The sequence below is a fragment of the Oryzias latipes genome, chromosome 15, assembly GCF_053564925.1.
Source record: "Oryzias latipes strain Hd-rR chromosome 15, Olatipes_Hd-rR_3.1".
In the NCBI taxonomy this organism is placed as follows: domain Eukaryota; kingdom Metazoa; phylum Chordata; class Actinopteri; order Beloniformes; family Adrianichthyidae; genus Oryzias; species Oryzias latipes.
Genome location: NC_136251.1, coordinates 29187314 through 29209743, shown reverse-complemented (window position 1 = coordinate 29209743; position 22430 = coordinate 29187314). Strand labels below are relative to the sequence as shown.

At 36.2% G+C, this 22430-nt stretch overlaps 3 protein-coding genes and 2 long non-coding RNA genes across 5 annotated transcripts; all 5 read left to right on the top strand.

Moving 5' to 3' along the window:
• Positions 1–331: 331 nt before the first annotated feature.
• LOC105355827 (cystatin-C-like) lies at positions 332–2105 on the top strand. Its single transcript, XM_011484692.4, has 3 exons — positions 332–1282; positions 1603–1713; positions 1822–2105. Exons 1-3 carry the CDS (start codon positions 1082–1084, stop codon positions 1897–1899), a joined length of 390 nt encoding a protein of 129 aa, XP_011482994.1. The 5' UTR covers positions 332–1081; the 3' UTR covers positions 1900–2105.
• Positions 2106–3727: 1622 nt separating this feature from the next.
• LOC144984051 (cystatin-like) lies at positions 3728–4650 on the top strand. The gene is made up of 3 exons (XM_078931420.1): positions 3728–3985; positions 4180–4290; positions 4438–4650. The coding sequence occupies exons 1-3, from the start codon at positions 3785–3787 to the stop codon at positions 4513–4515; spliced, it is 390 nt and encodes a 129-aa protein (XP_078787546.1). The 5' UTR covers positions 3728–3784; the 3' UTR covers positions 4516–4650.
• Positions 4651–7597: 2947 nt separating this feature from the next.
• Positions 7598–8489, top strand: LOC144984057 (uncharacterized). The gene is made up of 3 exons (XR_013647681.1): positions 7598–7737; positions 8087–8197; positions 8354–8489. It is a non-coding gene; the product is annotated as an uncharacterized LOC144984057 (long non-coding RNA).
• A 3034-nt stretch (positions 8490–11523) lies between these two features.
• LOC101166737 (uncharacterized) lies at positions 11524–12438 on the top strand. The gene is made up of 3 exons (XR_013647675.1): positions 11524–11763; positions 12056–12166; positions 12256–12438. It is a non-coding gene; the product is annotated as an uncharacterized LOC101166737 (long non-coding RNA).
• Positions 12439–17566: 5128 nt separating this feature from the next.
• LOC110016546 (cystatin-like) lies at positions 17567–18567 on the top strand. The gene is made up of 3 exons (XM_078931425.1): positions 17567–17886; positions 18180–18275; positions 18388–18567. The coding sequence occupies exons 1-3, from the start codon at positions 17689–17691 to the stop codon at positions 18463–18465; spliced, it is 372 nt and encodes a 123-aa protein (XP_078787551.1). The 5' UTR covers positions 17567–17688; the 3' UTR covers positions 18466–18567.
• The last annotated feature ends 3863 nt before the right edge of the window (positions 18568–22430 follow it).

The window sequence follows — 22430 nt, the reverse complement described above, 5'->3', positions numbered from 1 at the left end:
CAGAGACTTGTCAACCAAGACACTCCCGCACCATCCAGAGACTTGAGGTACTCGGGGCGGACTTCATCCACTCCCGAGCCTTGCCACCGAGGAGCTCACCGACTGCCTCCGTGACTTCAGCTTGGTGATGGACCCACCCCAAAGTCCTCAGCCTTGAAGGCGTGTCAGCACGATTGAGGAGATCCTCAAAGGATTCCTTCCACCGCCCGATAATTTCTCCAGTCGAAGACCACCCGAGACCTTGCAACCACAGACAACCACAGCTGGAGAACATGGTCAACTTGGACTCAATGTCCAAGTTTCTCCATATCTGTTTGAAGGTCTCCTGAATGTGGGAGTGGAAAACCTCCCTGACGGAGGGTCTCAGTCAGATGTTCCCAGATGTTCCCAGCAGATCGTTTGGGTCTGTTAATCCTCCTTCCACACCAATCCCAAATCACCACTAGGTAGGGATTGGTGGACAAGTCTGCCCCTCTTTACCTGAATGTCAAAGAGAAAGATTGCCTGAAAGGAATACAAAGTAGATCATCGATCTCCTGCTTAGTGTGTCCTGGTGCCACGTGTACAGATGGATACTCTTGTGTGTGAACATGGTGTTTGTTGTGGACAAACTGTGACGACCACAGAGGTGTGCATCAAGGGGAGAAAAAAAAACTGTCTCAACTGAACCATGACAAAAGCCAACCGAGATTAACCAGAAACAAAAGAGACGAAATGAGAAAAGAAATTAAGAAATTTTTCAAATTGATCAAACCAAACAATGACAGGAACCTCAAACGTCATCCTGGAGTGATGACAATGAGAAAACAAGATCTGACATACAAAACATCTTGACCTGAAAAAGTATAAGCTAGAGACAAAAACATATTTTTTTTTTATCATAGAAAAGATTATAAAAAATCTTTTAGATAAATTAAAAGATGTGACACTGAAAGTGGAGACTCTCGCTGCTGATTGGCTGAGGTCCCCCCCTCCCCCCTATGTCCTGATAAACTATAATAAACATGTGTGTATAAAACTGGAGGAAACATTAAGGTTATTTATTCGGTTTTGTGCCTTTGGCTGCGTTCAAGGAGCAACAATGACGTGGAAACTGGCTTTTCCTTTCCTGGCGGTCCTGCTTGCCGTTGGGTTTGGTCTAGACCCAGAAGGTTTTGAGCTCGTAGCAGCCAACGATCCAGAAGTCCAGACGGCTCTGACGTTTGCCATGGATGAATACAACAAAGCCTCCTCAGATATCTACCTCTACAAAGTGACAAAAGTTATCAGAGTTCAGAGAAAGGTTGGTACCATTTGACCGATGAGCTCTGTAGATGAACAACATTTGATAGAATCTAGAGAATAAGAATTTATTTTTGAAAAAAGTGAAGTTCATTGATCTGCTTTAAGATGTAAAAGCAGTTTTTGTGCATTTTGAAAAAGTCTTTTCTGTTTTCTTTACATCATGACTATTTTTTTAAATATATTTTACTGAGAACAGTTTATTTTAAATATTTCAATCTTTGTCTTTAAGTAAATTCTTTCTTTTGTCTGTCAATTTGATTCACTGCTTGTTTTACTTTAAAATAACATTACATTCTTTTTTTTTCTTGCCTAAAACAGTACCTGGAAGGTTACCAGTATACCCTAACTGTGATTATAGCAAGAACCCTGTGCAAGAAGGGCAGTGTGCCTGATTGGTGCCCTGTCTTCATGGACCCAGATAAGGCTAAGGTACTTATTGTGCTGTGTTTTTTGTCCTAAACAGATACTAAAAAACAGTTCCTTGTTGTGTTTAGGTGTATTTAACTGTGAAAAATGATTTCTGGTCGTTTCTTTCAGTCTTACCAGTGCAAATTCGTTGTGCACAACAATGGATGGTTGGGACGTTGGGTGATGGTGGAACAGAGGTGCTCTTAGACGAAATCCACACGGATTCATCTGGAATGATTCAACTGTTCTGCATTTCAATTAAAGAGTGTTTCCATTCTGTGTGTGATTACAGAAGTTCTCTTTGAACTATATGTGATTTCAGGAATAAAATGTGAGCTTAAACTATGGATGAAGAAAAAAGTGTAATTAATGAAAGACCTGGTTAAACAATAAAGATATTTGATTTGATTTGATTTGATTGTATTTGAAATGGTTTACTTCAAGCAATCGAAGCAAGAACAATGCAAAAAACAATACAATCAGCAGTTATACATTCATACAAAGACGTATTTAACTCAGGATAACTACTTTTAATATAAACATCACAATCCTAACAAACATCCTGTTTGAATGTATGGATTTTTTTTTACCAAGCGAAGTTTTATAAATCAAGGAATTGATTGACATCAACTGGTTAAATTAAATCAAAGAGATCCCACTGCAGCGACCTTGTTCACTTTGAAGAAGCAATCGCTAATGTGGAGGATCTCTCTGAGGAAAACACTGGAGTTCAAATAAAAATGTAAAAGGGATAAAATACATGCAAGTAAAAATAGAGTAATACCCAATAAATAGATACACGATTAAATAAATGAGGACATACATACATGTTGCATCCCTGAGGTTTCTTCTTTTTTTTAACGGGAATTCATTTTTGGCAGGGATGCCCAGTTTAGTTTAGTCCGTTTAGTTTAGTTTAGCCATTACCTACTGAATTCTATGACTTCATGTACTTTATGATTTTGAGTTTATCATAAAATTACCGGTATGAAGCCCATTGATTTGTCTATTTAGCAAACTGCAGTGATTTGTGGCACAGAGGAGACTGATTGACAAGGTCTCCAGCCAATCAGGACGCAGAACACAGAGCACTGTGTAAATAAAAAAAACATTTAAAATTGCAATGAAAAACATCTGCAAATCAGCGAGACCGTGAAAACTACATAAATGCGACAATTTCAATAAAGAAAGCTCTTCGGATTAGAAAATAAAATAAAAATGTATTTGCGGCATTTGAATGTTGGATGTTTAAGTGGAAAACTATTTCAGGGAAATTAATGTGAAATCAAACACAGAAACTGATGGTAAAAAAGAACAAAGCCTTTCAACATAAAATGCATTTATTGCATTTAGTAACAAAAGCACCTTAATATCATCTAAATAAGAAATCATTACATTTTAATTGACACAGTTTCATAGTTTCATTGTACTGTGATAAGAGCAGACTCAAACATCAACAATTTGATTATAAAGATATTTGGAAAGACTAGTCCTTAATAGATAAAAAAGTACAGACAGTGAGTCTTGTATGAAGAACCAGGATAAAACTTGACACATAAAAAGGACAGTATTTTCCTTTTTTCTGTATTTTCCTACTAAACCATTGTCATTGTGCGTTTTAATAAAAGGTGGTGTGAAGGAGACCAAGACTTGTGGATGGAGACTTCATTTTACAAATATACATGACAAAAGCTAACAGGGATCAATCACAAATGAGACACACAAAAAAACACATATAAAATTGATTTAACTAAAAAAACAACAGAAACAAAAAATTCAACCCTGAGTGGTGTTACTGTGAGAAAAACAAATTCTGAACAGCCTTGAAATTAGACCACCGTCGTGACTTCAAAAGGTTAAAAGGGAAAACTTTCTTACCACTATTTGAAAAATAAAGATTATAATAGCTTTTAAGGTGAATCAAAAAAGACTCACGGAGAGACGGCTCAGTAGTTTCTCACTGCTGATTGGCTGAGATCCCCCCCCCCCCCATGTCCAGATAGACTATGATAAACCTGTGTGTATAAAACTGGAGGAAACGTTGGGGTTATTTGTCTGGTTTTGTGTCTTTGGCTGCGTTCAAGGCACAAAAATGATGTGGAAACTGGCTTTTCCTTTGCTGGCAGCTCTGCTTGCCGTTGGGTTCGGTCAAGACCCAGATGGTGGAGTGGACGCAAACCCCAACGATCCAGAAGTCCAGGCAGCTCTGAAAGTTGCCATGGAAAATTACAACAACGCCTCCCCAGATATTTACCTCTACAAAGTGATGAGGATCATCAGGGCTCAGATAACGGTTAGCAGCATTTAACTCATGAGCTCTGCAGATAAACAGGATTTGATGGAATCCAGAAAATAGGAAATATTCTTGAATAAAGTTGGAGGAATCTTTTCTGTAAATTAATTTCTGTTGTGTTGTCTTGCAATTTGATTCACTGTTGAAGTTTTGTTTTCCTTTACAATAACTCCTCTTTCTTTTTTCCTCTGCAGCAGCGGGAAGGTTACAGGTGCATCCTTAATGTGATTATAGCAAGAACTGTGTGCAAAAAGGGCAGCATGGCTGATTGGTGCCCTGTCTTCATAAATCCAAATCGGGCTAAGGTAATGATTGTATTGATAAATGAAATTCAATATAAAATTTGTGTTTTGTCCCTGAAGGGAAAGTAAATAACAGTTTGTTATTTTTGTAACTGTATTTTAAAACTATAAAAAAAGCTGAATGATGTTTCCTAATCTTTTGTCTTTCAGTCTTATCGATGCAAATTTGTCGTGCGATTCAATGAATGGACAGGAATTTGGATACTGCTGGAACAGAATTGCTATTAAGAGAAAACCACACAGATTCTTCTGGATTGAAGTTGTTTGCCGATGAACTGAAACAGGAAAACACAACAACAACAAAAAAACAATATCAGCAATGAAACTGTAAATCAAAATCTGCTGTTGCTTTGTGTGATTACTGCTTGCTTGTGACAAACATTTGTTAACTGTTATTAGACTTTTCTCCACTTTACTGCATTAAAACGTTTTCGTGCTGTTTACTGAATAAGAGCAAAGAAACTAAGCCAGAATCCAAATTCCTCCACTGTACCCCCACTGCTTCTCCTTATAGCCCTCCCATTTATCACTATTAGAATCATTATCACTGTCATTATGATCAACTTTTTCAATCCCCATAGGGAAATTCAGTTGTAGTAGCAGCACAATGAAATAAATACAAAATATACAGGAAAGAAAAATCTCTTCTATGCATGAACACACATGGCTACCAGATGAATTGTGGAGTTTGATGGCCGATGGCAGGAATGACTTCCTGTACCGATCCTCAGCACAGATTCATCTGGATGAGTCTACAGCTAAAAAAGCAGTGAGATATGGAAAAAGTAGTGTCTAAGTACGAATTCCCACTCACTACATAGTGCGCTAATGCGTTTGCCATTTTGTAGGGCTGTCAAAATCTACAATTCCAAAATCCAGTGCCCTAGAAATTTCCCAGACGTCTCTGCGCAAAGCCAGTGTGCAGTGATGCTCTCTAGATGAGTAAACCCTGGCTGCAGCCTGCAGAATTGCTCAACCAGTTGCTCTAGATTGGGGAATATAGACCACAATGCATTGCGTTTGAAAAATGTTGTCACAAAAATGTATGTAAATGTATTTTCCTACATTGACATTTTCTTCATCAGAAACACAGTGGCGTCCGACTTGCTCTTAAAATCCAGGGCAGTATATAACCTCGCACCAAATTGTTTTTTAGTAGTTAGGGTGAAATTCGGACATTACTACCGCTCGATGACGTCATTAATAGTCATACATAACAACCGGACCCCCCCCCCCACTGGCGGAGGGATAACCAGCCATAAGTCGCAATGGCTCCTCCATAAAAAATACTTTTGGACACCACCAAAGCTTCAAATGCCCCTATGATTGGAGCGACAGGGAGGAGCCAGAGGGGTAGGGAGGTTATTCGGATTCGGCCTAAGTAAAGTACAAAAGCAAGATGCTGAAGTACATGTTTGCTTACAAATAATAGATTAAAAATTGTTTTGCCAGCAATTGAAACCGATACCAAAATTCCCAAATACCTTTTTTTTTTCACTCCTACCATTTAGATATTTCCAAAATATTAAAATATCACCAAAAAAATCGATCCTTCAGCTATATTCTTCAACGGTGGTGTAATGAGCTCCTTTTTTTCTGGGGAAAATATCTATAACACAGCTTTGACAACTGAAAAGGACAAGGAATTTTAATAAAAAGTTCTATTACTTTTTGTGACAAAAATACATAAATGTTATCTAAACAACGAAGAGTTACATTTAGAAAAAACTGTTTTCGTCATAGTACTGCACTGAGAGGACAATTGAAGGTCAGTTTTTTTTCCAGCGTGGAATTCTTCCAAGAAAATTGTTTCTTGATAGAAATGGAGTCTGTCGTATCTTCAAAATGATTCACTTCTTTTAGCAAATTTTCGCATAAAAAATTGTGTTTGGAGATATGAAGTTTTTAGAAAGCAGTCAAAGATGTTAAGAAAGAGAGATTTTAGTTGAAACAAGATTGGTAAGGAGTTGTTCTTCACAGATAAAAAAGTACAGATTATGAACATCAAATGAAGGACCAGGACAAAAAGTGTTTAGAGATCAATGACAAAAGGACAGAGGTATAGAACAACCAAATGCAGGAGACTAAGTCACTTAATTTAATAAATGAACTTAAACATGACACAAAAGCCTGATCAACCAGAAATATGAGAACATCAGAAATCTGAAACCTCAATCTGGAGTGATCAACAAACAACAAAAATATCACTGCAGATACTAAAATCAAGAAAACACACTTTAAAAAACCATCTTGACCTTAAAGTATGTAATTTCTTTATCCTAGATTTGATTCTAAAAGCAAACAATCAAAGAGTCTTGGTAGCTCTGAAGTTTGAATACAAAAAAAACAAAAGATATTTACCTTCACAAAGTGGTGGAGGGGATCAGAGAAAGGTTGACTTATGAATTTCAAAATTTCTTTGAGCATTTGATGTCATAGGCTGGTCGATTTTTAACATTTTAATCAGTTGTCTCGTCATTACAATCTTTTTCTTTGTAAATTTCTGTAAAATAGCTTAGGATTGAGTTTTTAGAATTGTTTGATGTTAAATACTTTTGTAATGTCCAGCTGGACGTAATGAAAAGTCAGAGACGTTTCCAAATGTGAAGCCTTTGATGTATTAGCCTTACAAATCTAAAAATTCAAAACTCTTCAAACTTTAACTCTCATAATTTTTCATAACCTGCTTAAAGAGATTCTTTATTACATTCTTAAGTTTGAAATTTCAAGAAACTCAAGAAGCAATAGTTGTAGGATCTTTTGTTTCTTAAATAACCCATTGGTAACTTATAAACACAAAAGATTGCCTTTATATTTATGTTCTGTTGAAAATCAAACCGACTTGGGCAAAGTGACAATCCCTTAAGTAAGAGGTGAACTTTCCCTCTGGAATGACACTTTGGATCACTTACGACATTTAGCATTAATTCCACTTTCATTAGACCTCATAAACCAGCTGTTTGAAAATACAAGACACTGAAGAAAACAATAGATAACATCCCAAAAAAAAAATAAAAAGCAACGTCATGACTTGAAAAAGTATTTCTTAAAGGAAAAACTTACTTAATGTTATGGAACAGATTGTAATAATATTTCAGATAAATTCTAAAAAGTAGTTTGGAGAGATGATGCACAAAAAGTTTAGACTTTCACCGCTGATTGGCTGAGATAAACCCAGAGGAGCCTGTGTGTATAAAACTGGAGGAAACATTGAGGTTATGTGTCTTTGGCTACGTTGAAGGAACAACAAAGATGTGGAAATTGGCTTTTCCATTTCTCACAGTCCTGCTGGCTGTTGGGTTAGGTCAAGAACCAGAAGGTGGATTGAACGTAAACCCCAACGATCCAGGCGTCCAGACAGCTCTGAAAGTTGCCATGGAAGAATACAACAAAGCCTCCCCAGATATTTACCTCTACAAAGTGATGAAGGTTATAAAGGTTCAGATTAAGGTCGGTGACTTTTAATTGATGAAATCTGCAGACGAACAGGATTTGATAGAATCCAGATTACAGAAAATGATGTTGAACCAATGGTCACAGTCAGACTGGTGGATATTACAGAACTACTTGCTTTGCTTTTAGACAATTTGAAAGGTATTTCTATTTTTTGTAAGTTTGAAATCATTGACATACCTAATTTTTCTGTTTATTTATCATGAAGGATTTCTTTACACAGAACAGGCCAAAAAAAAAAGGCAGTTTGCTTTTTGAGATCTGTCATTTCATTTATGTGTTCCCATGCAAATTGACTTACTGCGGAAGTTGTGTCTCTTTTCAATTAACAAAAATCCTCTTTCAGTACCTGGAAGGTTTCGAGTACACCCTGACTGTGACGATAGCAAGAACTGTGTGCAAAAAGGGCAGCATAGCTGAGTCGTGTCCCGTCTTCATAAATCCAGATCGAGCCAAGGTAGTTATGGTATTAAGAAAAATGTAGGATAAAAAATGTCCAGCTTTTTTTTCCTAAAATGAGAGCTAAATGTACCAGCATTTAACTGTAGTTCAATACTTTCAAATGAAGATGTTTGTCTGCATGAAGGATGATTTCTGAACGTGTGTCTTTCAGACTCAACGATGCACATTCGTTGTGTGCAACTGCCTGTGGAGGCCACAATGGATGTTGCTAGAACAGAAGTGCTCTTAGGACAAAACCACAGCGATTCATCTGGACTGAAGTTATTTACTGATCACATAGAACTGAGAAACACCAAAATAGCAGTTGACCAATAAAACCTTTAATTTAAAAGTCTGCTGTAGCTTTGTGTGGTTGATGTTCACTCATTTGGACATTTCTCAGCAAAAATCACTCTCTGTATAAATGAATTGGATTGAATCAGAATTGAATTTTTATTGTCATTGCATGGGGGGAAATGTGGGAACACATAAAGGAGGAGAGAAAAACAGTGTTTCTAAAACACCGGCACTATATTGCAAAAAGTATTTACTAACGTGCCTTGACTCACATATGAACTGAAGTGCCTTCCCATTCCTCGCCCAAAGAGTTTAATATGATGATGGTCCACCTTTGCAGCTATTGGTGGAGAAGGCCTGGCTGTCAGTCTCTGCTCTAATTCATCCCAAAGGTGTTCTATGGGGTTCAGGTCAGGACTCTGTGGAGGCCAGTCAAGTCCATCAACACCAGACTCTGCCATCCTTGTCTTTATGGACCTTTCTTTGTGCACTGGTGCACAGTCGTGGAAAAAAAAACTGTTACCACAAGGTTGGGAGTATGGACTTGTCCAAAATGTTTTGGTATCCTGAAGCAGTATCCTAAAGATTATGAGAAGGCATTCGACCGTGTCCCCTGAGGTGTCCTGTTTGCTCTGTGAGTATGGGGTCCAGGGAGCCTGACTGAGGGCTGCCAGTCGCTGTTTGACCGGAGCAGGAGCTGGTGTGCGTGGTCGGCAGTAAGTTGGACCTGTTCCCTGTGCATGTTGGACTCCACCAGGGCTGGTCTTTATCTACAGTTCATTTCCTCTCTGCCTTTACAGATGATGTTGCCATGTTTGCGACATAGAGCCAAGACCTCAAGCCTACAGTGGGGCGCTTTGCGGCTGGTTTGAGGGTCAGCACTGCCAAGGCTGAGGTCTTGGTTAAAGCCGCGTTGCCCTTTAATTTCTGATCATGGACACTTAGTCGGATTTTACCTTTTATGTATTTAAAAAGGTCAAGATTACCCGTCAGAACGCTGCATTGGCATGAGGTGACATGTCAAACTAATGTGCTCCTAAAAGGCAGAAAGAGTTAAAGAAGAACTCCAAGTGGATCTGCTGCCTCCCCAGCTTTAACCCCTCGATGCCTGTATTTATTTCCAGCTTTGAAAAGAAAATCACCTAGAGTATGTTTTTGCTTTCAAGTTGATGCTAAAGTGGTTTGATGCATATTTGCATCAGAATGGAGCAGAGCAGGGAGACTTAAGCCCTTCCATCGCAGTTTCTACATCCAAACTGAGAGCTTTTTCAAACAGTTTTTTTTTAATCAGCTCTTGATTCCCAACGATTTCAATATATAAAAAATCAAAAAACAGGTATACAATACAGGGGTGTGTCAGGAAGGACATCCAGCGTAAAAATCTCTCCCAAACCAAATGTGGGACACAGTGGAAGCTGATTCGTTGTGGCGACCCCCTGGGGGGACATGCAGGAAGGTCAACGACTACAGAAGTTTGATTCACTCAGCAGTAAAATAAGAATCTGTCAAATAAAAAAATAAAAAAGTTCAAGATTGTTCAAACTTGAATACTTAGCCTACCGTCATTTTTATAACCTGTTTAAGGGATTCCTTTCACATTCTGAAGTTTTAAAAATCAAGGAACTCAAGGAAAAATTGTTGGAGGACTTTTTGGCTTCACGATGCTTCATTCTCAAGCAACAAATTTAGATATATTTTTATTTATTATAAATACAATTGGATTTTATCATCATGCAATCAGTTTTTCACATGGTGATATAACCCGCTATATCACTTTCGGCGTCATGGGGATGCCGGAGCCTGACCTGTCTATTGTTGGGCGAAGGCAAAGTACACACTGGACAGGTCGCCAGCCTGTCAATAGGCCACACAATCTCCCAGTCAATCCTAGGGATCAATTTAGAGTAATCAATAAGTGATGTTCTGTACAAGTGCTTAAAATAATATCAAACCAACCTGATAAAAATGAGGATCTCTTAACTTGATAAAATGTTGGAGAAATCACTGCAAACACCTTTTATGACAATTCTCTCTATGCTGCTGCACTTCATTCTATAAAATGACAGATGAATTGGTACACGTTCTAAAATAGGTTGATTAAGACGCAAAATCATTTCAATGGAAATTAAATTTAAGAAACAGAAACATCTAATTTCAGTATAATGGACGTATTATAAAGTCGTTAAGTCATTAAAAAAAACAAAAACATTGTATTGGTTCTAACCATAGTACTGTGGTTAACATCCCAGCTTTTCCAGTGTGGATGTTTTCCAAAAAGATCTTTTTTATCGAGGATTTCTTTATAATGATGCACAAAGTTTATCTGCTTTTCTTGAAAAAATGGGCAGATATGAAGTTCTTAGAAAGCAGCCAGACATTACAAAAAAAAGTACTTTTGGTTCAAATAAGATTTGAACTGAGTTGTCTTGTATAGATAAAAAAAAAGTACAGATCATGAACCTCGTATGAAGGACCAGGACAAAAACAATTCAGATGACAAAAGGACAGAGAATGTCTTTGAGGTGGCGTTAGAAGACACAAATGTAGGAGAATTAAATAAATAAACATAAATGTGACAAAGATAAAAACAAATGAGGACATTAGAAACCTGGACTGATGTTACTGGAGAAACAAAGTCGAAAAATGACACAACTACTTATAAAGATACACTGTAAAAAATAAATAAAAGATAAAAGACTAAAAAGACCAACTTATTTTGATTTGTTTTTAAATGGTTTATTTCAAGCACTCAAAGCAAGAATAATGAAAAAAACAATACAATCAGCAGCTTTACATTCATACAAATCGGTGTCAAACGTGATAATCTTGACCTTAAAATTTATTATCTAAAAAAAAAACGTCTTATATTTATTATAGAACAGATTAAAATAAACATTAGGATACATTTTAAAATGTCGTCTGGACAGATGACGGACAGATAGTAACTTATAAGACTCTCACTGCTTATTGGCTGAGATTTGCCCCTCTCCCCATTGTGCTGATAAACCTGTGTGTATAAAACTGGAGGAAACGGTGAGATTATTTATCCGGTTATGTGTCTTTGGCTGCGTTCAAAGAACAACAATGATGTGGAAACTGGCTTTTCCTTTCCTGGCAGCTCTGCTTGCTGTTGGTTTTGGTCAAGACACAGAAGGTTTTACCGAGTTGAAAGCCAACGATCCAGGCGTCCAGACAGCTCTGAAGTTTGCTATGGATGAATACAACAAAGCCTCCCCAGACGTTTACCTCTATGTAGTGGTGAAGGTCATCAGGGTTCAGAGAAAGGTTGGTAACTTTTGTCTGATGACATCTGTAGACAAACAGGATCTAATAGTGTCCAGAAAAAAGGAAAAATTGTTGAATTTAGTCAGGCTGCAGAATCTTACAGAACTTCTCTGCTCTACTTTCAGACACAGTTAAAGTGTATTTCTGTTTTTTTGTTAGTATGTTATCATAGGCTGGTCTATTTTGTGAAATGCTAATTTATATGTTATAATTAACCGTGTCTTCTGTTACTCTGACTCACTACTGGAGAAATATTTCACCTAAAACAGAATCCTTTTGGTTTTTCTAACAGTTTCTTGAAGGTTACAAGTACATCCTAACTGTGAAAATAGCAAGAACCGAGTGCATCAAGGACAGCGGGGATGGACCGTGTCCTGTCTTCACCGATCCAGTTTGGCAAATGGTATGAGAAGTTTTTTAGTCAACTGCAATTTAAGTCAACGAATGAAGATATCTGTCTGCATGGATGATGGTTTCTGTTTTTTCTTTCAGGAATATCAATGCAGATTTGTTGTGTACAACAGTGTGTGGTTCCGTCGTTGGATGCTGCTGGAAAATAAATGCTCTTAGGAGAAAACAACAGAAAATCTTCTGAATTGAAGTTTCTTTTAGGTTAACATGAAAATGAAACACTAAAATACCATTTGGCCAATAAAACCTCGAGATGAAAAACTTGCTGTTGCTTTGTGTGATCAATGCTTCCTCAGCCAGATATCAGTCAAGGGTGGTGGGATTTTTTCCCCTTCAACTTCCATCCACAAATGTAATTTCCTTAATGTGGTTTGAACATAAAACGGTGACTTAATTTTTGGTTGAAAAAAATTTAAATCACTAGAAAAAACAGATACAATTATAAATTCATGTAATCACCTGTTGATGTCTAATATGACGAGATATTTATAGACTGTGTAACTTGGTGATTTTTTATAACATGTTTAAGTTTTTTTTTTTTATCAGATAAAGTTTGAAAATCATGAAGCAATTTTTTGGAAGCCTTAATCCTCTAAACACTATAGTATATACTCTATAAAAACTTTATAAACTTATACTTTATATATAATTTGTATATAAATATACTTTTTATATATACATTATAAATACAATTTGAGTTTAATATTTATGAAGCATGACAGATTTTTTATAAATCTTGACAGTGAGAAAAGTCAAAATCACAAAATAAAACAATGAAACATGAAAAGATGTCAAGTTGGCTCAACAGCCTCCAGTGTTAAAGATCAAACCCCATCAATTTAAATGTTAACCTTGCTGGAAACATTTACAAAACTGTTCTCAGACTTCACTGAGATCATTAAAAACGGACAATTTTACATATTTTAAAATTTAAATGAAAGAATCTGACTTTATCAAAATTTAAATGGATGTTTTGTACAATTTCTTAAAAACTTCCACCAATTTGGACAAAATGATTGTAAGAAAATTGTAAATTAATTCACTTCAAACAGTCTCTGTAACTGTCAGTGACATTTTACATAACGCTGCTGCACTGCATTCTAGTAAAACAATAAGAATACATTGTTATAAGTTTTTATGTTGATTAAGACGCCAAAAATATTAGAAAGTTTAGAAATACAGAAACACGTAATTTCAGCAAAACTGACTGGACATAAAACACAGAAGCTGATTTCAGAGAAGAGCAAACAATTTCTATGTACATTTTGTCACAGAGACACTTGAATCACAGTTTTCAAACGTGAAGTTTTTTCAGGCAGCAAGATTTTTTTAGAAACAAAATCTATTGTATCTTCAAAATGATGCACAAATTTAATCAGGTTTTCTTATAAACAGTGATTTTCTGATGTGAAGTTCTTAGAAAGTCATACATTATAAGAAATAATCCTTTTGGTTCTGATAAGATTTGTTAGGAGTTGTTCTTTATAAATAAAACACAGATCATGAACCTTGTATGAAGGATCAGGACAAAAACTGTTCAGAGATCAAAATGACAGAGACTTTCTTACATATAAAACACTGAGTTATCGTAATAATGTCAATATTTCAAGCATATAATCAAAGAAATGTGGTGTGGAAGACCCAAAAGGAGTCTAGCAAGACAAACACGGCAAGTGGAATTAAGACTAAGTTCAATTTTGGTCTCATCTGACCACGTAACTTTCTCCCATGATCCTCTGGATCATCCAAATGGGTGTTTGGCAATCTTTAAACAGGCCTGTACATGTGCTGGTTGAAGCAGGGGAACCTTCTGTGATTTCAAACCATGACGTCTTAGTGTGTGACCAACCTTGGAAATGGTGGTACCAGCTCTTTTCAGGTCGTTGGCCAGCTCCTCCTGTGTAGTTCTGGGCTGAATCCTCACCTTTCTTCGAATCATTGAGAACCCAACAGAGGAGATCTTGCATGGAGCCCCAGTCTGAGGGAGATTGACAGTCATGTTGAGCTTCTTCCGTTTTCTAAGAAATTCTCCAACAGTGGATTGTTTTCCATCAAGCTGCTTGGCAATTGCCCCATAGCCCTTTCCAGTCTTGTTTAGATCTACAATTTAGTCTCTGGTGTCTTTGGACAGCTCTTTGGTCTCAGTTAGTAGTTGGGGTCTTACTGATTGTATGGGGGTGGACAGGTGTCCTGTAATGTGAGTCATAGATTATTTTTTTTATTTTGTGTCTCACTGTAGACATGAACCTAAGATGTAAATGTCAGACCCCTCCATGATTTCTAAGTGGGAGAACTTGCAAAATCACAGGGTGTAAAAATACATATTTGCCCAATTCTAAGTCCTATTAGCCGTTTTTGCACTCTTCTCCTCAGAGTAAGCAGGTTGTAGGATGATTAACCCTGATATCAGAATCTATTACATGTTGAGTTAACCAAATGTTCCGGAACAAGCCCCTGATATTCACAAAATAACAAAAGAAACTCTGGACAAAGAAAACTTCAACTTAGAAAAAGCATCGACACAAAACTTTGATAAAACAGTGATAAGAGAGAACAGAGTGACAAAACAGAAAATCTTTAGCTCAATCACCTGGATGTCTTTATCAAACGCAAAAACAGTTAACAGTGAATATGTGACTTAATCTGAAGAAAAATGCTCTTGATGTTCTGAGATTTACACTCATGTCCAGATAAACTATGATAAACCTGTGTGTATAAAACTGGAGGAAACGTTGAGGTTATTTATCTGGTTTTGTGTCTTTGGCTGCGTTCAAGGGACAACAATGATGTGGAAACTGGCTTTTCCTTTCCTGGCAGCTCTGCTTGCTGTTGGGTTTGGTCTAGACACAGAAGGTTTTACCGAGTTGAAAGCCAACGATCCAGGCGTCCAGACAGCTCTGAAGTTTGCTATGGATGAATACAACAAAGCCTCCCCAGACGTTTACCTCTATGTAGTGGTGAAGGTCATCAGGGTTCAGAGAAAGGTTGGTAACTTTTGTCTGATGACATCTGTAGACAAACAGGATCTAATAGTGTCCAGAAAATAAGAAATATTGTTGAATTCAGTCAGGCTGCAGAATCTTACAGAACTTCTCTGCTCTACTTTCAAACCCATTTAAAGTGGATTTCTGTTTTTTTGTTAGTATGTTGTCATAGGCTGGTCTATTTTAATTATTTTCATCATTTTATTTAACATCATTATCATTCTAATTTATACATTTCGGTAAAATAAAACAAGATTGAGCTCTTATCAATGTGTTGTTATGAACTGCCAATTTATGTTATACTTAGCCATGGGTTCTGTTACTCTGACTCAATGTTGGAAAAGTATTTCACCTAAAACAGAATCTTTTTGGTTTTTCTAACAGTTTCTTGAAGGTTACAAGTACATCCTAACTGTGAAAATAGCAAGAACCGAGTGCATCAAGGACAGCGGGGATGGACCATGTCCTGTCTTCACCGATCCAGTTTGGCAAATGGTATGAGAAGTGTTTTTGTCCTGAAGAGGCAGTAAAACATGTTTAACTGCAATTTAAGTCAACAAATGAAGATGTCTGTCTGCATGGATGATGGTTTCTGTTTTTTCTTTCAGGAATATCAATGCAGATTTGTTGTGTACAACAGTGTGTGGTTCCGTCGTTGGATGCTGCTGGAAAATAAATGCTCCTAGGAGAAAACAACAGAAAATCTTCTGAATTGAAGTATCTTTTAGGTTAACATGAAAATGAAACACTAAAATACCATTTAGCCAATAAAACCTCGAGATGAAAAACTTGCTGTTGCTTTGTGTGATCAATGCTTCCTCAGCCAGATATCAGTCAAGGGTGGTGGGATTTTTTTCCCTTCAACTTCCATCCACAAATGTAATTTCCTTAATGTGGTTTGAACATAAAGCTTTTTTGGTTGAAAAAAAAATGTAAATCACTAGAAAAAACAGATAAAATTATCAATTAATGTAATCACCTGTTGACGTCAAATGTGACGAGATATTTATAGATAATGTAACTTGGTGATTTTTTATAACCTGTTTAAGTTTTTCTTTTTTTTTATCAGTTAAAGTTTGAAAAATCAAAAGGTTTTTTGGAAGACTTTATCCTCTAAACCAGGGGTGTCAAACTCATTTTCACTGAGGGCCACATCAGCATAGTGTCTGTCCTCAAAGGGCCAGATATAACTTATACATGTAACTAAATGTAATGACAAATAAACATAACTACTCCTTAATGTTAAGTAACTCATTTATTTATTTATTAACTTTTTAAAGTGACAGTTGCATAGAAAACATGTTTGCTAGTTTTTTTAGCCTAAATCCTTTTACATTTGATTCTGTCAGGTTAGGTTATGTGGACAGTGTTTAAGTCCTAATGTATTGACAAATCAGATATTTCAAGTCTGATTCCCCCTAGATATGAAAAAATACACACCATTTATTATTTTTTATTCTAAGAAATTAAAGACTTGTATTCTCTCACGGGCCACATAAAATGACATGAAGGGCCACATTTATTTATTTATTCGTTTATTTAACAGGGACAGTGCACATTAAAAGCATCACTGCAATGCGCCAGAATTAGCCCAAAGGCTATTTTTCATCCGTAGTCCCCGGACAGGTGTTAAAAATTGTCAACCTAAAAACCTAAAAACATCAATTAAGTACATTAATTAAAAATATACATTTAAAATTAAATTATCATCTAAAATACATATTTTGGCCCACGGGCCTTGAGTTTGACACATGTGCTCTAAACACTATAGTATATACTCTATAAAAACGTTATAACTTATACTTTATATACAATTTAGTATATAAGTATACTTTTTATATTTATATTATAAATACAATTTGAGTTTAATATTTATGAAGCATGACAGATTTTTTATAAATCTTGACTGTCTGAAAAGTCAAAATACTCAATTAAAACAATGAAACATGAAAAGATGTCAAGTTGGCTCGACAACCTCCAATGTTAAAGATCAAATCCCATCAATTCAAATGTTAAACTTGTTGGAAACATTTACAAAACTGTTCTGAGACGTCACTGAGATCATAAAAAACTGACAGTTTCACATATTTTAAAATTTAAATGAAAGAATCTGACTTTACCAGAATTTAAATGGATGTTTTGTACAATTGATATAATAATTTACTACATGTTGAGTTAACCAAATGTTCCGGAACAAGCCCCTGATATTCACAAAAGAACAGAAGAAACTCTGGACAAAGAAAACTTGAACTTAGAAAAAGCATCAGCACATAACTTTGATAAAACAGTGATAAGAGAGAACAGAGTGACAAAACAGAAAATCTTTAGCTCAATCACCTGGATGTCTTTATCAAACGCAAAAACAGTTAACAGTGAATATGTGACTTAATCTGAAGAAAAATGCTCTTGATGTTCTGAGATTTACATTCATGTCCAGATAAACTATGATAAACCTGTGTGTATAAAACTGGAGGAAACATTGAGGATATTTGTCGGATTTTGTGTCTTTGGCTGCGTTCAAGGAGCAACAATGATGTGGAAACTGGCTTTTCCTTTCCTGGCAGCTCTGCTTGCTGTTGGGTTTGGTCAAGACACAGAAGGTTTTACCGAGTTGAAAGCCAACGATCCAGGCGTCCAGACAGCTCTGAAGTTTGCCATGGATGAATACAACAAAGCCTCCCCAGACAATGAGTACCAGGTGGTGAAGGTCATCGGGGTTCAGAGAAAGGTTGGTCATTTTTGTCTGATGACATCTGCAGACAAACCGGATTTGATAGAATCCAGAAAATAGGAAATATTGTTGAATTTAGTCATTTGGTCTATTTTAATAATTTTCATCATTTTATTTAACATCATTATCATTCTAATTTATACATTTCTGTAAAATAAAACAAGATTGAGCTCTTATCAATATGCTGTTATGAACTGCCAATTTATGTTATACTTAGCCATGGGTTCTGTTACTCTGACTCAATATTGGAAAAGTATTTCACCTAAAGCAGAATCTTTTTGGATTTCTAGCCATTTCGTGACGGTTACAAGTACATCCTAACCGTGGAAATAACAAGAAACGAGTGCCACCTTCCGGGGCTTGGAATGTGTCCAATTTTTCAAATGGTATCAGAAGTTTTTTTTTCCTATAGAGGCAGTAAAACATGTTCAACTGCAATTTAAATAAACGAATGAAGATGTCTGTCTGCATGAATGATGGTTTCTGTTTTTCTTTTAGGTATATCAGTGCACATTTGTAGTGTTCCACAGTGAGTCGTTCCAACGTTGGGTGCTGCTGGAATCGAAATGCTTGTAGGAGAAAACAACAGATTTTTCTGAACTAAAGTTTCTTGCAGGTTAATGTGAAAGTGAAACACTAAAATACCATTTGGCCAATAAAACCTTGAGTTGAAAAACATGCTGTTGCTTTGTGTGATCATTGCTTACCCTGCAATGCCGTTGAAAATGTTTTCCTTCTGTATACGTACATTAATTTTACTATTCTATATCTCTGACCCATTTCCCTTTGGAATTGGTAAATGGCGTGTACTTATATAGCGCTTTTCTACCTTCTTTCGAAGACCCAAAGCGCTTTACAGTCACAGTCCCATTCACCCAGTCACACACACATTCACACACTGATGGCTGCTGATCACTGGCGCCAACCTTCCACCAGAGGCAAGGTGGGGTTCAGTGTCTCGCCCAAGGACCCTTCGACTCATGGGCGACCTCCCTACCGCTGCTCCCCTAAATATGAATGGACAATAATATACACTTTACTTTAAAAATTAAAAATTAAAAACATTTACAAATGTAATTTCCTATATTTGGTCTGAACACAAAACAGTGACCTTGAACTTTGGTTGAAAAAAATATAAATCATTAGAAAAAACAGACCAAATGATGACAAAAAATTAATGTAATCACCTGTTGACATCAAATAAAACATATTTCTAGACTGTGTAACTTGGTGAATTTTTATAACCTGTTTAAGTTTTTCTTATTTTTATTTATTTATCAATTAACTTTGAAAAATAAAGAAACGTAAGAAGCAATTTTTGGAGGACTTCATCGTCCAGACACTATAGCAGGGGTGTAAACCCATTTTCACTGAGGGCCACATCAGCATAGTGGCTGCCCTCAAAGGGCCAGATATAAATTATACAGGTAACTAAATGTAATGTAAAATAAATGTAACAACTTCTCAATGTTAAATAACTAATTATTTTTTACTATAAATTTTAAAGTGACAATTACAGTGTCACAGAAAACATAATTATGTTTGCTTGTTACTCTAGCATAAATCCTTTAAAATTTTGTCCGCTTGTTAAAACCCACATTACTCCGTTAATGAAGGATCAGACTGTTCAAGTGAATAAAGACAAATAACATAAATCTGAGCTGCAAAGAACATGTATTACACGTGTAAGATTTTACTAAAAAAGGCTGCACGCAGCCTTGCATCCAACTGATGGTTTGATGACAACAACTTGTCTGCATACACACAGAAGACCTGCAAACACTGAATAATTACTACACATAAAAAATATGTAATAAACTAAATGTTTTTTATTTTAAGAAATTAGAAACCTTTATGCTCTCGCGGCCCACATAAATTAACATGGCAGGACACATTTGGCCTGCGGGCCTTGAGTTTGACACATGTAAACTACAGTAGTCTTTATAAACACAATTTGACTTTAATATCACTCTCCATGAAGCCAGACAGATTTTTACCAGCTCAGTGGCCTTTTGGTTAGAGTGTCCGCCCTGTGACTGGAAGGTCGTGAGTTTGAATCCAGACCGAGTGGGACCCAATGCCTCCCTGCCAGACACTTAGCATTAAGGGGTTGGATTGGGAGGTTAATCCACCAAATGGTTCCCGGGCGCGGCTGTGACTGCAGCACACCGCTCCTCCAGGGGATGGTTAAAATGCGGAGAACAAATTTTGCACACCAAGATGTGGGACTTTAACTTTAACTTTAAAAATGTTGACTGTCTGAAAGGTAAAAAAAAAAAAAAAATCACACAATGAAACATGCAAAGATGTAGAGTTGGCTCAACCGCCTCTAATGTGAAAGATCAAATCAGATCAATTTAATGTCACGGTGGAGGGTTAAGGGAGTAGAGGGCGCAGAGAGGAGGAGACAGGACGTTCCAGATGTAAATGGGTCTTTAATACTCACAAAACAACTAAAACCAAAATCTATTGCTGAGCAGGCCAGACAAACTCAAAAACTCAAAACTTGAATCATTCGAAAAGGGGAACAGGAAAACTAAGGACCAGCACAGGAGGAAGGGAAAGACAGGACTTAAATACATAAACAAGACACAGGTGACAACAATAAGGGAAGATGGGGACCAAAAGTCAAACTTGTTGAATCTACAACCAAAAAGGAAACCTTTCAAAATAAAACAGGAAACTGAAACTCAAAACGTGATTTACCAAAAAGCGAAACAAAACACAAAAGCAATTCATCCCGTAACATTCAAATGTTAAACTTGTTGAAAACATTTACAAAACTGTTCTCAGACGTCACAGAGATCATTTAAAACTGACAAAATGACACATTTTCAAATGTAAATAAAAAAATATGAATGCATCAACATTTAAAAGGATGTTTTGTACAATTTCTTAAAATATTACACCAATATGGATAAAACTGATTGTCAAAAAAATTGTAAATTAAACCACTTCAAACAGTCTTTGTAACTGTCAGTGACATTTCACAGAACGCTGCCGCACTGCATTGTAGTAAAACAATAATACATTGACAACATTTGGAAGTTTAGAAATACAGAAACATGTAATTTTAGCAAAACTGACTGAAAATAAAACACAGAAGCTGATTACAGAGAAGAGAAAACCATTTCTATGTACATTTTATGATTGTAATTATGTTCCAAAACAGACGAACTTTTAGATTTGATGTGAGAACTTGTAAAATAGAATCTGAGAACTTACACAGAAAAAATCTGCATCTGTGTGTTAAAATCTTCTGCTGTAAAGTTTGACAAAACTAAATTTTAACTGAAGAGATCATTTCTCATTAAAATTCAAGAAAAAACAGTCTTTTTTTAGAACTGCATTTGTAGTTTATTCTCTGTGTTGATACAAAATGGTTGAGATACTTGCTGTCACATTTGAACGTTTATCAGAAGAGTTATTGAAGCAGGAAGTCAGAATCTGTGAAGACCTTTCTAACTTTACCATGTCCTCTGAGTGCTGCACTCTGATTGGTTGACTCTGCCCTCCTCTACCCCCCTTCCCCCTTGTTCCATTTTTGGACACATCAGTTCTGATTTCAAAATGATGCACAACTTTAATCAGGTTTTCTTATAAAAATGTTTTTCTGATGTGAAGTTCTTAAAAACAGTCAGACATTGTAAGAAATAATCATTTTGGTTCTGATAAGATTTGTTAGGAATTGTCCTTTATAGATAAAAACACAGATCATGAACCTTGCATGAAGGATCAGGACAAAAACTGTTCAGATATCAAAACGACAGAAACTGTTTTTACATTTAAAACACTGAGTTCTTGTAGTAATGTCAATATTTGAAGCATAAAATCACACTAACATATATCTGGGTTTAAATACTTTTGTGAGTTTTTAAAAAAATGTGATATAGAAGACCTAAAAGCAGTTAACCAAGACAGTCCGTACACAAAAGGAAGTTAAAAGTAATTCAATCAGATACAATGAGGCAAATAATTGAACACCCTGTGATTTTGCAAGTTCTCTTGCCGAAATCATGGAGGGGTCTAACATTTTTCATCTTATGTACAGGTGAGAGATGTAATCTAAATAAAGAACTAGAACTCACATTTCTTTTTTTTGGTTATGTGTCTCACAGTGGACTTCTAAGTGGGAGAACTTGCAAAATGACAGGGGGTTCAAATACTTATTTGCCCAAAACCTGCCGTTTTTGCATTCTTCTCCTCAGAGTAAGCAGGTTCTAGGTTGATTAACCCTAATATCAGAATCTATTACATGTTGACTTAAGCAAAGGCTCTGGAACAAGCCCCCGATGTTCACAAAATAAGACAAGAAACTCTGGACAAACAGCAATGGAGAAGCATAACGGATAAAGCAGTGATAGAAAATCTTTTGCACAGTTTACAAACGTTAACGTATGACTATAGAAACATGGTGTGAAAAGATGACTTAATCTGAAGAAAAATGCTCTTGATGTTCTGAGATTTACGCTCATGTCCTGATAAACTATGATAAACCTGTGTGTATAAAACTGGAGGAAACGATGAGGTTATTTGTCCGG

Coding starts and splice junctions, on each gene's coding strand:
- LOC105355827 (XM_011484692.4), top strand. CDS start 1,082: ATGACGTGGAAACTGGCTTTTCCTTTCCTGGCGGTCCTGCTTGCCGTT. Junction 1,283..1,602: donor TTATCAGAGTTCAGAGAAAG/GTTGGTACCATT, acceptor TGCCTAAAACAG/TACCTGGAAGGTTACCAGTA. Junction 1,714..1,821: donor TGGACCCAGATAAGGCTAAG/GTACTTATTGTG, acceptor CGTTTCTTTCAG/TCTTACCAGTGCAAATTCGT.
- LOC144984051 (XM_078931420.1), top strand. CDS start 3,785: ATGATGTGGAAACTGGCTTTTCCTTTGCTGGCAGCTCTGCTTGCCGTT. Junction 3,986..4,179: donor TCATCAGGGCTCAGATAACG/GTTAGCAGCATT, acceptor TTTCCTCTGCAG/CAGCGGGAAGGTTACAGGTG. Junction 4,291..4,437: donor TAAATCCAAATCGGGCTAAG/GTAATGATTGTA, acceptor TTTGTCTTTCAG/TCTTATCGATGCAAATTTGT.
- LOC110016546 (XM_078931425.1), top strand. CDS start 17,689: ATGATGTGGAAACTGGCTTTTCCTTTCCTGGCAGCTCTGCTTGCTGTT. Junction 17,887..18,179: donor TCATCGGGGTTCAGAGAAAG/GTTGGTCATTTT, acceptor TTGGATTTCTAG/CCATTTCGTGACGGTTACAA. Junction 18,276..18,387: donor TGTGTCCAATTTTTCAAATG/GTATCAGAAGTT, acceptor TTTTTCTTTTAG/GTATATCAGTGCACATTTGT.